The following is a 13,176-nucleotide window of genomic DNA, read 5'->3' on the forward strand; positions in this document are numbered from 1 at the left end:
CAAGGGAGGTTTCTCAGAAGCGCGCAGAAACGGAAGTTATTATTTCAAATTATTTTGCAATACATTTATTGCGCGTTTTATAAAAGGCATCTACTAATATCTCACGGATTATTCGATATAATATTCAATTGCATCTGTATGAAGCTTCTGCAATATTGTATTGCTATTAAAATATACGAAAAGACGATGTCCGCCCGTTGAAATTATCAACAAGTACAACGTAAACGTAGATTACGTAAATATACAGATTTCTTTTCATCGCGTTTTAATACTTCTACATGAAAATATATACTATTATTATATTATTCGCAAATATATATATGTATACTTCTTACAAGACATGCGCTCTCCTTCCTTCGAATCGAAAGCCTTATACAAAATGTATGTACACTAGAGTCGTATAGTTCGCATCAAGCGACGTCGATCACGATTCGATCGGTTAGAAATAGCTTTCTAGGGCACTGTAATCCGCAATAGCGTACAAAGTGCACGGCGCAAATTTTTTTAAGGCATTTCTTAAATAACAACTTGTTTATTTCAACTATCCGCGCCCGAGTGTCCTCCCAATCGCAATCGTCACAGAAAACCGTTCAAGGCGTTTCAAATGGGACGGACTTTAATCCGTAGTCAGCGTAAGTTTCGTTAGTAAAACGTAATAAGATTATTTGTACTTAACGGTATTTCACTTTCATAGGTAGACATGGTAGCGACACTCTCTTCGGTAGTAGCTCTCAGTAGGTTTCGTAACAGGCAAAAATCGCGAGGAAAAACTCGCCAATTTTACGGGCTGTTGCGCATACGATTCCTCACCGCTTGCAGTTGTGAAATGCACTTTCGAGACGAAATGCCCGCACGATTCGCGATAGTTGCGAGATTAAACGAAGCGGCTTAGCGTCGGCTCACCGAAATATTCGATGATGTATGCATATTCATAGTATCAACGAACGCGTTAATAATCAATTACCAAACGGTGCATTTATTCGGGGGGTTCATTTTAGCTCCGAGCGGGCAGCGGAACGCTTCGGCGAACGCGTGTGAATTCATCATTATACCGTTCACTCTGAAAATTTCATCAATTATTAATTAGAACCGGGAGGCGGGAGGAGAGACTTCAATCTCGAAGTGAAAAAAAGAGAAGATACCTCTCGGGATGAGGAGTACGATAGTCGAACTCGACGGAGAGGACGTAGGCCTCGGCAGTCATGTTAACGCAATATACCTGGGGACAGGACGACTTGTCAATTGAAAATCTCGCTTTTCCGCATTCATTAATGCGAATCCAAACGCAAATAAATGTGACACACGTCGAGTGAAGAATGATACGAGGAGACGATCGATTGTTCATTCACCTGAGCGGCACTTATGAAGAAGAGTTGGCTCGGTCGGAGCCCCTCCAGACCAGGCAGGCTTCGGTCTTTCCCGTTCGTCAAGGTGTGCCAAGTCTTGTGGGAGATTTGCAAAGCTCCGATGTCCGCGACGTTCTCATTTCTCGTCATATTCCAATCGAACTACGCGCCCAATGTCGAAATGAAAACAAGATTTGACGGAACAGTAATTTCTTCTCTTTCTCTTTCTTCTTTTTTTTTTTCGTTCGCTCCGAAGATCTATCTACAATGTTACCTGCACGGTAACGTCGTTTCCGTAGAACTGAACCTTCTTCCAAAAACTCCTGGCGTAGAGTCTCGCGACGCACTCTATCCTGGCCTCCAATCGCTTCCAGGAATTCGATGTGATCCAGAGCCACTCGTCAATATTTAGATCTGGGTCTATCGGCAATCTCCGACGATGGAAATCAAAGGCATGGAGGATCTCATGAGCGACGACCGATCCTAAGGTGGAGTGAACCGCGTAAGCCGGCCCACCGTCCCATGACCATGCCCAAGACGTCATCATAGCCAAAGGAATTCCTTTTGTTTTTGCAGAAAGAAATGATTTATCAAAATTGCTCGAGTTCTATGCGGTGAAATTGTTGCACGATAAGAGAACTCACCGACCGTATTTGAGGAGGATTCGTAATAGGCTTGTACGGAGTAAGGTTGATGACGCCTAAAAATGCAAAATCGTTGTTTTGCAGGAAGAGAAAAGAGAAGAAAAATGCAAAATCGTTGTTTTGCAGGAAGAGAAAAGAGAAGAATTGAAACGTAACAAAATTACCAGGTATTATCATTTTTTTCTAGTGTCGGTAAATCGACAAGAGATAAACGTGTGGAAGTAATGATTGGCAAATCGCCCGATCTACTGAACAGCAAAACTGTTTCTTTTATGATTTGTAGATATATGTAAAAAAAAAAATATATATATATATATATATAGATAAATTATTATCCTCACCTTTCCGTTGCGTTTTTTCGTAGAGGACTTTGGTTCTGCAATTTCCGGATCTGACGAAATCTTCTCAGAACGGTAGCGAAGAAGTCATTGGTGTCGATTACGACCTGCAAGACCGGATTTTGCATCTGTAACTGTGTATCTAATTCAGCCTAGGATAAGGCATCTATTTCAAATGAAATTTTAGATTATTCAAATCTAATTTGTCAAATCGCTCTGCGAAAAGACGAATCTGCCACAATTTGAAACGGACTTTTTTTTCTTTTATACTCTTATATATATATATACCAGAAAAGAAGAATCATCTCACCTCGACCATTTCACGTGTGAGCAGAGTGTCGTCGTAAAAAGCAGGCGACACGTGAAATCGACCCCGTAGGGAATTGAGTTTCAATAATGCCTGCGTCCTCGTCTCATCATCGAGCCACGATTTTATCAATATGCGTTCGGCTATTGTCTCCTTCACGCGTTCGAATAACACTGTCACCTACGGTGTGACCGATGATGATCGATAAGATCGATAATCGCGCATCATGATTACGAAGATTACGCACTTATGACCGAATTAAAGGACGGATATATTACCCTCTTAGCCAGAGTTTCTAAATATTTCGGGGTATACTGTCGCACGTAGAGCGCGCTGACTACATCGCTGAAAATGTTTCTGGTCAACCTGTAGCAGGAAGCTTCCCAGTCCTTGACAGCGGTAACATTTACGATGTCGTGCAGTGTGTCCGTCGCGTAGAGCAACAGCAATCCATTATGAATAATCCTTCGTAATTTATCACAATTATGAGCAAATAACCGACATGAGAAAGGATACGTGCACACGCAATGTATTCTTGAAACTTTTTCGAATGAAATTTCACTCGAAAATTAAAGTGACACCCGAGTCATTTTAATTCGAGCGGCTTTTTATTCGGATAGAGTGAATTTTCTCACCCTAAATCATCAAGGGAATATTTCTATATTCGTAATTGAATTTAATAAATATATAGTCAACGAAAGGAAAAGGTTGCAACACTTTCACCTCGATCGAAGTTCAGAACGCAGCTCCAAAATTCAACAAGAAAATGTATCTTCTCGTGACGATTATTAAAAAGGAAATTTCCGGTATCTCTTTTGGATAAAGGGACGCGTTGCGAAAACTCGGCAAGAAGTTGTGTTGCAGCCTTAATTCAGCGATATAGAGTGTTAACCCGACCGATCGCACGTTAACCTTGAATTTGTCAATTAGAAACACAACAATGAGGAGTCGTACCGTCTGGACGAACGGTTCAATAACTTGCCAAGGCTACGGAAGTAACGTGGAGCGGTGACGTAAACGTAAATCTGCTGATCTTCAGATGTGATATACGGCGGCGGTCGGTGTACGCGATTCGTGTCGTTACTATCGCCGTGCAAATCGATACCGTTCGTACGGTAGTGTAACGTTGTATTCAGCAACGACCTCCATCTTATCTGTCCCAAGATCATCGAGATTGAATTATTTTCTTTGACTTTTCTTTTCAAGCACGAGTAGAACGTCTCGATTATTTCGTTATTAAGTGCTACAGCGTTCGCAAAACTAGAGCAGCTCATGGCAAATCGCCGTACCGTATGTACTTACGTAACCGAAGCTCTCTTGAAGGTACGTCACATTGTAAGCAACATACACTCTCTGTTCAACGTCCACCCAGTTGTACAAGTCTTTGTGCTTCGGATAAATCTGGGATATCGTGACGGATATGTTTGTTAATTGCGTAGCTCGTGATCGATAATGCAAAATGGTCGCACGTTTTATCCTCACCTTTTCGAGGGATGAGCAAAACTGCAGAAGCAGGTCGATCTCCGACGATTGTTCCTTGGGACTCATATTCTTTGGCAGGAATCCTCGAACAATCTCTCGAATCTTACGCAGTCTTTCTACGTCTCGATTTTTCTGAGATGGAGATGATACAGTTTAGTATAAAATATACGTATACACGAGGAGTATATATGTGGATGCACGAAAAGCCTTCTTGAATAATTTATCACCTGGCCTTCCGCAAGAAACTCATTAGTTTGATGCTTGATAGGGAAATCAAGGTATACGGATGACTTTGTGCGGTCGTAAAGATCTACGTCGACGTATAAATCGAAGAAGGGTGCGCCGTTTACTTTCAGCAGCGCCGAAATCAGAGGAGTGATATCGCTCGGTGCCACGTTCTTCGGCGACAGATAGCCGCCAAGTTCATCTAAGAGCTCATAAACTGAAACAAAGAGGACGTCTACGTATTGCGTTTCATCATCATATGCTCTCTCTGAATTTCATCGAGCGAAATTCCACTCGGGAAGAAAGCCGAATCGCTCGAAGTAGCACGAGTGACCCTCTACTTACTCTTCACTCACGGAATGCGAATTCTACGCAAAGATTTCACTCACCGGGCGTAAAGTTTGCGGGTTTCTTCTTGAAGCCTCGACAAACGTTGTAAAACTGTCCGAGCTTCTCGAAGACGCCGTTCATCTGCCCCGTCTCGTTCGCCAGCATTTCTAGAACAATCGTAATTCGTGTGGCTGGACTTTCTCCAAAGGAAGACATTTTTTTCTTTCCAGGACCGAGGGAAGTCAAGGGAGCGAGAAGTAAGGTGCATTTTTAAATGATCTGATTAGCAATCAGGAGGTAATTTGCCGACCTTGAATCACGCGAATGGTGTTTCGAAGGTTGCGTAAAACCGCGAAGAGCCCGCCGGGGGCATTATAATAGGCAGTCCACGTGACAAACGTACGTGTACACGTGTATCGATTACGTGCATTATTTATAGTACGGCAACGTTGGCCGAGTTCGATTTCCTCTCCTCGCATCCGATAACTTTTCATTTCAGCCGAAATTCCATGCTCCTTCCTCTCCCTTAGGAGGGGGGAATATTGCCAGGACACCGGATGCGTCTCAATAGCGTTTTCTCAGCGGTACGCATGTTTCCGCCGCATCAACCACCCCTGGATTGCGACCAGGCTTTTTGCTCGCGCCTCGAAAACGGTGCCCGCACTTCCGGTATTTATCTAGCTCCCCTTTAAGTTTCGATCCCCAAACCGAGTTATATTATCCCGACGATCTATATCGCGAATACATAGTTGGTGCCAGTCGCTCGGCGCCAGTCGCGCTGGCGACACCACCACACAAGACCACTGCCAACCACCACCACTGCCACGCGTGTGTCCGCGATAGATTCTTACCGAAATGAGGTCGTGTTTTCTGTCCGAGTTCTCATGCTCCTTCAACCTTCATCGTTGGAGATTGATTTATACATCGCCATGAGGCACTTTTCATTTATACTCGTTTCTCACCCCCGATACGCAATTACCCCGCCCGAGTTTCTTTCTTTCCCTCGGCGGATTAAGACCGCGTCGTCGCAATAATCGTGCGACGGAAAGGGAACGGAGGGAGAAAACTGAGAAACGCAAAAAAAAGGGGTTTGATACTCGTACATAGGAAACCGTGAACCATGATTATTCGGGTAACTATTGGATGGAAAATTGGGCACGGGTGAGAAACAAAGAGGAAAAAAAAAAACTGCAGAGAGAAAACCATACAAGGGTACTCACTGTGTATGCGTTCGTCAATTTGCAGCTGAAGTATATTGAAACTCGCGCTCGGCTGGTAGGGCTGCTGATCGCGAAAGCCGCCGCAAGCGAATTTGTAAAAATCCTTGCAAGGATCGACGCCCCGTTTCATGGACGACAGAATCCTCTTCGAGGCCTCCGCGCAAACGTCCGAGTCACAAACACCATCGGGTCCATCTCGCTCTCTGATGCAGGCTTCATCCTGAAATTGTACCGACACCCTTGTTCTGAACGATACTTCATTTCGAAAGATACGGATACATTATTTTCTTTATTAAGGGTTCGCAAAAGCCCGTCGGATTATTCGTGATTTGATCGGCCGAAAAAGTGAAAGTCGTTCTACTGACGCAAAATCACCGAATGGCAGTTCCCGTCAAAGCGATATTTCCGCCGATAGGTTCTATCTCTTCCATTAGGCCGACTCAATAATTCTACTCAATATTAACGTTCATCGCTGCAACCGTTTTCGTATATTCAATGACAAACAACGGTCTATGAATAACCGCGTTTGAATGCAAACCCGAGGCGGACGAATATAGGCCTAAAGGTCAGGTTAACGGGTAAAGCCCTGACCTCAGCCGAGGATGAGCTTTTCATTCGCCTCGAAACCTTACCTTCCGATACGGCTTCACTTTGTGTATTGGCACATATTATGGCGTCTATCGCAAATAATCGCGAATTATCGTGAACGCGGCTGCCGTCTGTCGCTCCGGAACTTATTGTTTATTAATTACTAATTCAAGGTAACTTGTGCACCGGAAACTCTCGTTCCGCTTCCTTTGTCTTATCTTATCATTAATTGTCCTTATCTTATCATTAACACATCGTGCGTCACTCATCTACGTTTCGTAAGTCAGTTTATAATTGCATTTCATTCGAGCGTTGAACTATCTCAAATCGCAACTCGACAATCATATTCTTTCAACGGTACGCATCGCGGTTATTCCCGTGTAAAAGTTCTAGCAAGGCACTATCATTAAATACTCCAACTTCCTACCTTCCTTTCACCTCGAACTAAGCCACGATCGATATAAATTACTCGCCACTCCGACCAACTGACAGGGTCATGCGAATTTCAAACGGAATCTCGTTATCGAGACTATGTATTTTAATAAATTAATCGATCGAACGAATAATCGTGTAAATGAATTACGCGGAGCAATCTATAAGTGACTTGATCAGATTCCGATTAAACTTATCGACAATTAAACGACAAAATTGCCAACATAAATTCTTCAGTTAACGATAACGCATAATAATAATTCTGTGCACGTCATCAAAATGGAATAAGTAATAATATTGAGTCCAATAGCAACTTTAAATATAAATTACAGAGAGATAAAATAAAACAATTCTCTTTCTCATCTTCACAATAAATTGTCTTCTCATATTTTCCACATTGACGACTCTGCCCGCTGAATCAGTCAGCCATCAATTTAATCAGAGTTTGGTGAAGTTCACCCTTAGAGCCTCTGATCCAGCTAATCGATGAGTAATAATAAAAATTGCCATCGTGAAAATCTTCAGTTATGCAATTCGTAACTGCAGTAACCGAAAACTTCACAATTGCTATCTATATTAGTAAGATAGAGCAGACAACCGGCTTGACCGACATGAATTTTCAATCGTCGGTTAGCCTGATCGGACCTCCGGCGAAAGTCACCCCTGAGGGGATCAAGGACAAAGAAGAAAACGCACCAGCGGCGCGCAGCTCCGCGGCTGCTCGCCCTCCGGCAGGGTCGTAATGAGGAAGAGCACCGGACTGGTGACCAAGAGACTGGTGACCAGCAGCATGGCGAAGGTGAGCAGCGCCTTGTGGACGGCCTTGCTCCGTCGCAGCCAGTAGCAGGGCATGCAGCATATCCATGCGCCCTGGTGCCCGGTCGATCTCTCCACGTGCACCATCGGCTCGTCCGACACCAGCCCGATACCAGCTTCTTCCGTGCCGCCCAGGGTGCTGGTACCGCCGGTAGCCACGGTCGCACCGTGCACCCCGCGAGAGCCGCTCGTCCCGCATAAAGTGCGGGGGCTCAAGGGCAACCGTGCGCTCGCTTCACCCGCGCGTAACCTACTTCCTCCCACACCACCACCACCAACACCACTACGGGCCCTGCCACCCCCGTGGGCCGCACGACCCCCGTAAGCTCGGCTCACCGTGCACAAAGCCACATTTGCCGGGTCCCGCCGTACGTCCTGTCCCTAAATCCCGTTCCCGCGTCGAACGTCCGACTGTTCGACGGCCGTTTTTTGCGCCCTCTCCCTCCCTCGCTCTGTCTCTCCCTCTCGGTGATCCCCCGCACGGCACGCTGGGGGACGCCGGATAGAGCGCAGACGAGGATGCGCGATTCCAGCCCTCACCGAGGGAACATCGCCGGCTTAGCTGCGACTGCGGCTCGTTTCTCGGCTACGGAAATCGTATGCAGAACGATATAACCGCGTTCGAAGTCCGAGGAAAATGACGTCGCTCTTAAGACCATCGTTATGTTCTCCTTTAAGGCGGTGAAGTTACGAATTCGACGGGACAAACTGATTATCCAAGCAGAACGAATTTCTAAGAGACTTCTCAAAGACGTCTGAAAGATATCTAAAAAGAATAGGAAGTCTCTTGGACGTCTTTGAGACATCTTTTAGAAATTTGTTCTGCCTGGATAGTTTCCACCCCGATCCGGTAGAAAATTTCACTCGGTGCGAAAGATTTAATAAAAGAGAAAAAAAGTATACGCAAAAAGAATCGCGCGTGTAAGTACGCTGATTGACGAAATCGAGAAGTCGGAAAAGAAATCACTTGATCACTTTGATCAAAATATTAAAAAATTTTTTTTCGTTCGAAAAAAAATTATATTGAAGCCAATGACACAATTATTCCGATTACTTGAAATTGCTTCTCGAAATTATATGCGAGAGCGCGCGCGCGCGCGCGCGCGTAATTTTGTTTTCAACTCTGGAGGAATACGGTGAAATTGCCCTTTTCAATCTGGCATAGTTTTTACAGGGAGTATCTGTCATGTAAATTGCGCTTACGTGAACTTTCAATAAGGACAGTGAAAGAATCGATAATTTCGCACACACTCGCCGCGTCTCTTTGAACGTCGCCTCGGCTCGAGCCTCTCTTAAATTCGAAAGAACCGAACACGCACATGACGTGCTCAATGCACCAGCACGTTTCTGCGTTTCTCTTTTCTATATGCCCCCTCTTTCTCCCTCTCCTTCGCGTACAGTCATGACGATTAATTAACGAACGGATGGAAATGCGGTCCCGTTCTCGGTGTTCGAGCTGGCTATAACACGCGGACTCTCGAACCGAACTGTCGGACTGAACGCGGCTCTCTTCCGTAATTCCACGCGCCTCAACCCTTTCCGCTTCCGTTCCATCCCTGCACCCCTCCGATTCCACTAACTACTCCATTTCTGCCTCCTTCTCCTCCTCCTCCTCTTGCTTCTTCCCCACCTCCTCCTTCTTGCCGACTTACAATTCCTTCTCCTTCCCTCCTCTTCTGCGTACAAGTCTCTTTCTGTCCGACGTTTAATCACGCGAGTTTACTGTTTGCTCCCGCTGCGCGTATACGCGCGATATTTAAATAAATGTCAATTTTACGATTATGTCGAGCTCCCTTATTGCCAAATACATTCTATATCTCTCTGTATTTCGCGAAATTAACGCGAAGTATCTCTGGTACCGATATCGAGTTACCGCTTTTTTTTTCCAAGTTGACCGCAATAAATAATGCATAATATTCTCGGTGTTTTTGTAATTTTTTTATATTATCATTTTTTAATTTAAAAATTAATATATCCGTTTTTTCCTTTTTACTGAACTTTTATGAATTTATTTAAACAAATTACATGCTACATAGAACTATGTTTTGTTTTAATAAGATAATAAAATAATATTATCAAAATTTTCCTATTTTCATCAAAAAATTCACGCAAATGATTTACACTAACAGCGCGCCGCGTCCAGTTCGCGCCGCTGCGCGTCGATGTAAACAAATGAACGTTGTTATTTACCTATTGCGAGTTACCAACTTATTTTTTCACTCATTTATTTGAACTTGTTTGCATTTTTAATTATTTGCGATGAAGCTTATGTTTTTTGTTATTAGAATTATTAAATATTTGTTTTTTTAACCGTACTGCTGAACTAGTGCGATAAATTAGAGCGAGGCAAAATATACATGTCTCACTCTAACTTATTGCACCAGTTCAATAGCTAAAAAATATAGATCGATAGATTTCCTGATCGTAATAGATTATTCGACCAAAGATTAGTTATCTTTAGTCGAGACGTGAACCACTTGAAAGATTGAAATCTTATTGCTTTTAGATTTTATACAACGTCGTTAGATGGCGCCAGATAAGCCAGTTAGTCGCGTTGAGCAGATTGAGTGGTTATCCTAAAGTCTCCGTTATGAGCCGCCACTGTCTTTAATAAAAAAAACGAGCGTGTAATATTACTCAACGATACATCAGGCTTTTTTATCTTCAAGTTTTACAATTGTACAACAAATAAACCTTTTATCTAACAGTACAACACAACAAAATCAGCCAAACGTCCTTATTACTTAAAAATGTTATGACTAAACAGAAAGTTAGTAGAAGGCTGTTATTTTCGAACAGTACAATTCAACGGCAGATCAGATGCAATTTTTAAATTAATATAAACTAATGTAAACGCCATTTATGTAATATTTCGTTGTAATTTAATTTAACTCTATGCATAGCTAATTTTATTTTCAAAAATATATTTTTGGAGACTAAAGACTTCGAGCTAAAATGTTTCATAAACTATCTCATTATCGTGATTTTTGTAGAAATTACAGCTTATTAAATTTTACGTATCTTCCGTAACCGACGAAAATTATTATTTAATTTTTACACGAAATATATTTGCACCTATTATTTTCTCCCTCTCTTTCTCACTAAATACACACATTTATTTATTTATTATAACAAAATATAATTGTTCGAACAGTTCGATCGCGCGGTGCATCCCAATCTTTCGCCTTACCCGCAGCGTTAACGTATATCCGCAAGCAAGATAATAAAAAGTCAACCCTGAACTCATCGCGGCGGCGGCGACGGATTAAGCACAATAACAAATCGCGATATCACGTGACTTCCCTTCTCACTGTATTATGAATACCGTGCTTAAGGAGAAAAGGCGGGATGGGGGGAGGGGAAGGGAGGGATGCGCGGACGCTTCATTGTCTCGAAGCGCGGGAACTCCGGCGCGGCTCGTTAAGCAAAGGCAGCCCCTCTCACGGTGCAAAGTTCACGGCTGTTTCACGGGGATTCTTATCTATCACCCGAGGTATGTCCGGGCCCCCTCGATTCTCTCGCGTCGTAGTTGTTGCTACAACTGCGACTTTTGATGCGGCTCCGCGAGAGACCGTAAGTCACTTATTCGCATCCCACATTTAGCATTAAACATGGCCGTCTAATCTGGGCGTTCGATTGTCCGTTGCGAAGAAACGCATTGGTAATATTCGTTCGTGGCGAATGGGATCATGGGATCTTGCGGAGTGAGTGCATTTCAATCTTATTAGCGCGATATATATCGACACTTGTATGTAAAGCGTCAGCGCGTGAAACAATCGCCCACGTACGAACGGAGGAATGTCGGGATTGATTAGGGCGTCTCGGATTGTTCGAGGGGTTAGGTTTTACATCTTAAGACGGAACGCTGAATCACAATGTGATACTTCGGACGTTCTTATCAAATGCATTTAAGCCGATTCTTCATTCTTACAGAGGGAGGGGGACCCGGCGCATAACACATTCGCGCGCCGGAGAGAATGCATCCTAAAGAGAAAACATCGAGCTTTCTATTTATTTTCTAACGAAAACGTCCCGCATCGGTCCGTTCATCCTCCGTGAGCGATCGAACAGAAGACCTTTTCGCCTCGACGCCGAGCAACTCGGTGAAAGGAATCGTCGCTCTTCGCTTTGCTTACCTTTTTTCCGTCCGTGAAGATCGAATGAGTTACGAAGGAAAGAGGCACGTAACGGGGATGCGGCAGGCGTGCGTGTCTCGTTACGCACGCCGTTCCGTTTCATGTAATTTCTCGTCGCGCAACGTCAACCCGGGCAGCTCATAATTCACGATCAATCACGATCACGCGTTCGCTCGCTCGCTGCCCGCTCCGTCGTTTAACGGGCGACGACAGATGGCGCCAGCCAGCGTTGTAATCGCCGCCGTGCGCGGAATGAAATTAGCCGCAAGCGAGAACAGGCGGAAGCGGACGGCGAACTTCGCTCATGATCCTCATACTTCTGTCATGGTTCCGTTGAACCGCGGTCGGTTACGCGTCTGTTACGCTTCCAGCTCCCCGATTCCTCGATGACGACGTCGGCGAGAACGACGACGAGGACGAGGAGGATGACAAGGGACGACGCGAATAATAGCCGCGAGACGGCGCGCCGGCTGCGAGGAGATGCACGAGAAGAGGTAACGTTTGCCATATGCCATAGGCTAGAAACCGGCTGTGATTTTTGCCGGCTGCGAGCGCGCGCGTTTGTACTTGTCGCGGCATCTAGGCGTCTGCCGCGTCCGATAGCGTTTGATCGCGGTAAATTCAATGGAAAAGAGGCGAGAACGCGCCTCGTTAGTTCGTTGGTACGTTGGAAGCGCGCTTATGCCCCGAATAATTCAATATCGTGTCGCACTCGACCAAGGTGGCCATCTTGTATCGTCTCGAATTTTCGAGTCGTACATTTAAACTCCAACGAAATAAGCGAAAAGTATGTTCATTGAACTTACAGTTTTAAAGTTTCGGAAAAAAACTGTTTTTCTGCCGATCTGTCTGACGTCGTCACTTTCCGTTCCAAAGGTACGAAAATTCGTTTAGAAAAATTCATCGTGTGTTTGGTTAAAACCTGCTACATTTATTTTTTCAGTAAAGGTGAAAAACCAAGCAATTCCGCGGGAAAATTGGGAAAAACGAAACTTTGGAATTATAAGTAGATCTATGACGAGTCGCGCGTAGGTGATATAATATTGCTGAAAGTCATATATACTCGCGTAGAGAAAAGTCTCTAGTTTTACTTCACGATATATAAGCATGTACCCTACACACACACACACACACATATATATATAACATACATCGTAGTATTGCCAATATGACTGAATCTGACTTCAGAATTTTCATTTCATTTCGTCTTGCATATTTTCGAATATTTTGAAATGATTATTCCTCCTTCCCGCGATGCGTCTTCTCAACCACTTGAATTTCGAGATTAAGAGAATATTCATAGTCAGATCTT

The 13,176-nt window shown here is 44.0% G+C and overlaps 1 protein-coding gene across 2 annotated transcripts; it reads right to left on the bottom strand.

Annotated features, from left to right (window-relative positions):
* Positions 1-29: 29 nt before the first annotated feature.
* Positions 30-12,018, bottom strand: LOC106750100 (neprilysin-like). Of its 2 annotated transcripts, none has more exons than XM_014630192.1 (15): positions 11,865-12,018; positions 5,893-6,112; positions 4,732-4,839; positions 4,345-4,559; positions 4,118-4,249; positions 3,938-4,036; positions 3,590-3,789; positions 2,914-3,100; positions 2,639-2,815; positions 2,332-2,435; positions 1,991-2,046; positions 1,621-1,907; positions 1,350-1,508; positions 1,143-1,219; positions 30-1,060 (listed from the first exon to the last, which is right to left on the bottom strand). In XM_014630192.1, exons 2-15 carry the CDS (start codon positions 6,020-6,022, stop codon positions 961-963), a joined length of 2,031 nt encoding a protein of 676 aa, XP_014485678.1. In that variant the 5' UTR covers positions 6,023-6,112; positions 11,865-12,018; the 3' UTR covers positions 30-960. The 2 variants fall into 2 exon arrangements, with proteins under 2 accessions (XP_014485678.1, XP_014485677.1); XM_014630191.1 differs by lacking the exon at positions 11,865-12,018 and adding an exon at positions 7,609-7,857.
* Positions 12,019-13,176: the final 1,158 nt, after the last annotated feature.

This window comes from Dinoponera quadriceps, unplaced genomic scaffold (assembly GCF_001313825.1).
Source record: "Dinoponera quadriceps isolate SergipeBrazil2010 unplaced genomic scaffold, ASM131382v1 scaffold4444, whole genome shotgun sequence".
In the NCBI taxonomy this organism is placed as follows: Eukaryota; Metazoa; Arthropoda; class Insecta; order Hymenoptera; family Formicidae; genus Dinoponera; species Dinoponera quadriceps.